General features: G+C 37.1%; 1 protein-coding gene across 1 annotated transcript in view; it reads left to right on the top strand.

Annotated features, from left to right (window-relative positions):
• The window catches only part of LOC108249476 (dysbindin-A), a 25,607-nt gene extending 20,471 nt beyond the window's left edge, over positions 1 to 5,136 (top strand). The window contains exons 9-10 of the mRNA XM_017438885.3: positions 776 to 904; positions 3,959 to 5,136. Of these exons, the coding sequence (XP_017294374.1) occupies positions 776 to 904; positions 3,959 to 4,188 (359 nt within the window). The 3' untranslated portion in view covers positions 4,189 to 5,136. The remainder of the gene's footprint in view (positions 1 to 775; positions 905 to 3,958) is intronic.
• The last annotated feature ends 1,022 nt before the right edge of the window (positions 5,137 to 6,158 follow it).

Here is a 6,158-nt window from a genome sequence, read left to right on the forward strand (position 1 = left end):
GGTACCAGGTGCCATCAATTTTGAACCTTTTCACAAGATTCTAATTTTCTGATATGATGAATTTGAGATTTTCATTTGTTGTCATTTGTAATCATCAAAATTAAACGAAATAAACATTTGAAATATATGAGTTTGTATGTAATGTATGAATGTAATATACAAGTTTCACTTTTTAAATGGAATTACTGAAATCAATCTACTTTTTCATGATATTCTAATTTTATGACCAGCACCTGTATGTGAGGAGAATCTGCATGGGAATCTAGCTTACAGAACATCTCAGCTTTAACAGCTTGAACTCCACACTCTCTGCTTTTTGAAATGAGAAAGCTCTTCAGATGAGAAGTGAAACATCTTCAGCTACAAAACAGAAGTCCAGTCATTTTGTTTTTTAACCGTTTTTGGATTTATCATGTTCTGGAGGATTTACACCAGCCTATAAAAACCTTTTTACCCCCTTGGATGTTTTATGCTTTTATTGGTGACCGAAATTAATCATAGTCCACATAAATTGACTCAAATTTCAATGTGAAATTAAATTTCTACAGAGAAATACAAATTAAATAAAAAATATGTAATGTAAAATAAGACCATCCATCCAGGGGTGGAGTGAGGCAACTTTCCAGCCCGGGAGTTTATTGGCCAAGACTAGCCCATTTTTTCCATATAAAAAAATGTAACTCTTGTTTTGTCATTTTATTATAAATTGAAACAAAATTACCCTGAACTATCACCTAACAATTATTATTTGTATTGTGTGTGTGTGTGCTTACAGAGTCAGTAGGGCCTGATGTTAGTCTTCTTGATGAGATGACAGTTGCTAACTTAACAGACCAGGAAGCTTTGGATGACTTCCTTAATTCTGTTTCTGAAGAGATCAGTGCTGGATCATCCCCGACCTCAGGTAACCCCAACTCCCGTAATTAGGGCCGAAAATTGATATATTGTCATTGCAATATCACTGAGCGTAACATTAGTATCACAAAGGGCTGCTTGGACTGCAATAAATCATAGGTCATTATAACTCAGTAACATAGAGTTGAAACCAGATGTTTATCTATACTATATGAAATGACACATATGCATTTTTTTCACAATGTTTGACATGAAATCAGAATAAACTTCCCGTTTTAGGTCAGTTAGGATTTTCTAAATAATTTCTATTTGCTAAATGCCAGAATGATGAAAGTGAGGATGTTTTTAAGTCCATTTTTATTACTTTCTTCAAAGACAAAGTATTTATTATCAGTATTTGGTACCATCGTCTTTAACTGTATGACTTGGGTCAAACATTTTGGATATCCTTCAACAAGTTTCTTACAATAGTTGACAGGAATATTGGCCCATTCCTCCTGACAGAACTGGTGGAACTGGGCCATGTTTGTAGGCCGCCTTGCTCTCACACACCTTTACAGCTTTGCCCAGAAATGTTCGATAGGATTGAGATCAGGGCTTTGTGATGGCCACTCCAAAACATTAACTCTGTTATCCTTAATCCTCTTTGGAACCAGTTTGGCTGTATGCTTCGAGTTATTGTCCATTTGAAAGACCCATTTTCACCCAACCAAGCTTTAACTTCCTGGCTGATATCTTCAGATGTTGCTTCAGTATTTGCACATTATGTTCTTTCTTCAAGATGCCATCTATTTTATGAAGCGCACCAGTCCCTCCTGCAGCAAAACAACCCCACAACATAATGCTGCCACCTCCATGTTTTACAGTCAGGATGGTGTTCTCAGGCTTTAAGCTTCCTCTTTTTTCCTCCAATCGTAACGATGGTCATTATGGCCAAAGGGTTCAATTTTAGTTCCGTCAGACCACAGGACACGTCTCCAAACATAAAGGTCTCTGTCCCTGTGTGACTATGCAAACATTAATCTGTGTTTCTTCCTGGCAGAGTGGCCTTTCAGCCCATGTTTACTGTGGATAATGACACTCTAACCAGCTTCAGCCAGCAGCTTTTGTTCTTGGGTTGATAAGCACATTTCAGACCAAAGCAGGTTTATCTCTGGGACACAGAACCCGTCTCCTTCCTGAGCGGTATGATGCCTGGACGTTCCCATCTTGTTTGTACAGATGAACGAGGCACCTTCAGGCATCTGGAAACTACACCCAAGTGTGTTTCAGGTGTGCCTTAAATTACATCCACAGGTGTCTCTAATTAACTCAGATGTTATCAATAAACCTATCAGAAGCTTCCAAAGACATAACATCAAATGTCCCAAACTGTTTAAAGGCACAGTAATCTTAGTGTATTTAAACCTTTGACTTTGAAGAAAGTAATAAAAATGGCCTTAAAACCATTCTTTCTCATTATTCTGGCATTTAGCAAACAGAAATAATTGTGAAAATCCTAATTGACCTGAAACAAAAAAAGTTTATGTTCATGTCACATCTGACAGTGTGAAAAAATGCATGTGTCTTTTTATATAGTGTATGTAAACTTCTGGTTTCAACTGTACATTCATGTTCTGCTGCTAATAATATATTTGATCTCACTTGACTTGATGCCCACACTTGGTTTAGATGATAGTGGTGACAGAAGAAAAGGTTAGAATAATTTTATTAATTTTAACTTATTTTATTTATCTTTTTTTTCCTTGTTTGTTAGAGGTAGGTGCAGGGGTGGAGCTGTTTGTTTTGTTGTCAGTTGTTGATTTGAAAAGTTAAAATTTAATAAACAACGTTAATAACTATTAATACAGTTGTTAGTAAACTTGTTAACAAAGAGAACAATGTTTTAAGAGTTTCAAACTGTTGTTTCAGGGATTTTTTTCCACAAATGCAGCAAAACGATTACATTGATTCAAAGTTTTCTACTACAGTTGCAGCATGGTAGCAGAGCCTGAACTCATCACCTACTCCTGAAAAGGTGATGAGTTTACAGTTTGGGTTCACTGTCAATATAAAGCTCCACTCATTCACTGTTACTAGTTTTAGTGATCTCCCAGACAAAAGAAAACTCAGACTGTAACATTTATATATCCTCATAGTTCTGCCCAGGATGAAAGACTGACTGTCGATGTTTATGTCCATACAGAAGTGCAGTTTTTCTTGAATGATCTTTTGGTCATTTCTAAAAACAATATCCTTGTTAATGCAACACTGTTATTACAAATGTTTTTTTCCCCATATGGAAGCTTATCTTTAAAGTGCTGTTTCTACGACGTGAACATTCAGCACAATCTGCTGGCTTCCTCAGATAGATAACTTATACTAACTGGCTTATTGTGATCTATGTGAATGTTTTTATCTAGTCCCCTGAGATGTTTTTAGTTGTGAATTGCCTCCTGGTCAGAAGTGTTATGACTAATATTATAGTCTTATATAGTCTTTTTTATTAGGAGAGCGTAGGAGGAGTGAGCCACACCCCAAATAAGGCAGTTATAACATTAAAAGCAGTATCCTCTGCAGTTACATTAAATAGCGTAAGAATACTTTAAAACCAGAATCTCTTCATGGAGGGACAGCTCCAAAACTTGTGAGTAATTAGCTGTGTCCTGTCAACTGTAACGCCATGGTTGTGTGCAAGTGAGTAGGTGGGGCTTAAATCTGACCTGGTTCCAAAAAATACAACATGACAGCTCCTATAAAACAGTTCCTGCTGGCTTCAATCCCCAACATGTTAAGGTGGGAACATCCGGCCTATTAATATATTATGCTTATGGTGTAGCCACATAAAAAAGGAAAAAATGGGATCAAAATAAAAGTCTGACTTATAGAAAATTCAGTTTTCCTCGCAAATTAATCTCATGCTTTGGAAGCCCAATACTACAGATTTACTGATATAAGTGTGCAAATTGTATTACATCAATAATACCTTCATAATATTCTGTAATACCAAACTATCAGGTTATCCCATAGCTTAAATGTCTCTAGTAATAGTGTTTGACTAATTGAACTTAGCTTTATGTGAGAGCTAGACTTGACCTACTGAATAAAATAATGTCTCTAACAGGTCCAGACCATGAATCCTGCTCTTCGGAGTCATTGACCCAAGCTCCACCTATAGACAACCACCTATCCAACCAGGCTGGAGAGTGGCAGGAAGAACAAGAAAGTGCTGAGCTGCTGGTACAATCAGACGAGGAGGATGTACAAGCTGACATGTCATTAGTTGCTCTGCAGGATACTGGACCAACCTGGAGCTCTGATGAAAGTAACTCTGCAGGGGACCAGTCCCCCTGAGTTAACTGGCTGTCAGAGCCCTGGAACTCTTAAAACATAGGAACCTTTCTCTTTCCCCTGGTTGATCTTAAAGGTGGTCTCTCACTGAACTGCAACTGTTAAAATTCTAGCTGGTGACTCAAAATTGCAGGAAAATGCAGAGCAAATATGAATATTTCCAGCTGCACTTTCACTGACCAGCGAGCTGTGCAGCCTGATTTGGAGCTGTCAGTTTTTGAAAATCACAGCCTATTTTCAAGTGTACTGCTTGCAAAACCAGTCTTGGCCATGCACATTCTTTCATTTTCTACCTAGTCCCACTTTGGCAGCTTCTCCCACATTTATTCTGCTGGAGTGCACTAAAAATAAAGGCTAGTTTTGGACCAGATTTTTCAATAATTATTTATTGTTTTTAGTTCTGGACATTTACCTCAGATGTTTTCTGTCCGAGTAGAGCTTCTGTGTAGGTGTCAAAATATTTGTGACTACTTACTATTTTGAAAGATAATTTGTCTCAAAATGTTTTGAACATGTTCAAAACTCAGGTGACAGGACTGTGAGGCCTTGATAATCATGCCAGAAAATTGAGCACCACTACAAACATTGCAAGATATTCTGGAGACTCTCTCATGAGTTCCATACAGCAACTAGTCACAGTTTAGTGAAATACCACTTTAACACTTCACTATCTAGTTAAACAGAGGAACCTTTCTGGTTGATCTAATACTTTATCAACTAGTTATAATATTTCTCCCAATGAGAGGGACAACTCATTTCTTCTGGTAGTTTATACTGCATGAAAAAAAAAAAAAAAAAGATGAACTTCTTCTAACAAATGGTCTCTTGCCGACATGCATGTCTCATCTTTAAAACTTCACTGAAGTCATGTGGTTACACCTTTATGACTATTTCCAGTTTATTCTTAAAAGGAATTTGGTGATGAGAATAATAAAAGGTACAACAATCAAATCAGTGTTGCGTTGTTTAAATGATCACCATTGTTCATGAGAAAACATAAAACATTATTTTATTTGTATCAAGCTGGTTCTAAAAACATTGGTGAAATTAAAGGTCTTGTATACCTTGAAGGTATGCATATCACCAATCGTCTTTTGTTTCTTGTCATATGTTGAGAAATGACTAAGTTAAAGCCGTTGTAGTCAAACCATTCAAATGACAATATGCATGATCTCATACGGTATTGTCAGATTTCTCATGAGTGTGTTGGGAATGACTCAGCTACTACCACACCATTTTTGGGGTTGCTAAGTTTGATTAGCTGTGGTGACCATTTTGAATTGGACTGACTCCAAACGTTAAAAAGGTATAGTTGTATATCAAATGTTTTATTGATTTTATTTTAAAAGTTTTATTAAAATCCATCCAGTGGAGACTTCCTGTTTGAACGTCACCGTGATGGCCACGCTGTGAACATGCTCCCGAGAGAACCTGAGAAACTGAAAACCCAACCCCACTGAAACGATGAAAGCATATCCTTAAAGGTGAAAAAGAACTGGGGTGAGCAAAATACACTCCTGATCAAAATCTTAAGACCAGTCAAAAAATTGCAAGAATTTGCATTTTGCACTATTGGATCTTAAGAAGGTTCTAAGTAGAGCTTCACAATGTTAAATGAAAAAATCAGCGTAAGAGACAAAAACTTTTGAGCGGGGAATTTTCTGCAAACTGCATTTACACTCAAACAGGATTTTTTCAGCTGATCAAAAGTTTAAGACCATAGCTCAAAAAAACCCGAAACCCCCCCAAAACAGAAATCAAAGTGTCAAAAAGAAGGACTCAGTAATGAGTAGCTCCACCAATCTTGTTGATGACTTCAAACAATTGTTTAGGCATGCTTGATGCCAGTGTTTCCAGGAGGCTAATGGGAACGTTGCTCCAAGTGTTGAAGATGGCTTCACGAAGGGCATCCACTGCCTGGAACTGATGTCCATTTTTGTAAACTTCCCTTGCCATCCATCCCCAAATGTTCT

This window comes from Kryptolebias marmoratus, linkage group LG16 (genome assembly GCF_001649575.2).
Source record: "Kryptolebias marmoratus isolate JLee-2015 linkage group LG16, ASM164957v2, whole genome shotgun sequence".
Classification (NCBI taxonomy): domain Eukaryota; kingdom Metazoa; phylum Chordata; class Actinopteri; order Cyprinodontiformes; family Rivulidae; genus Kryptolebias; species Kryptolebias marmoratus.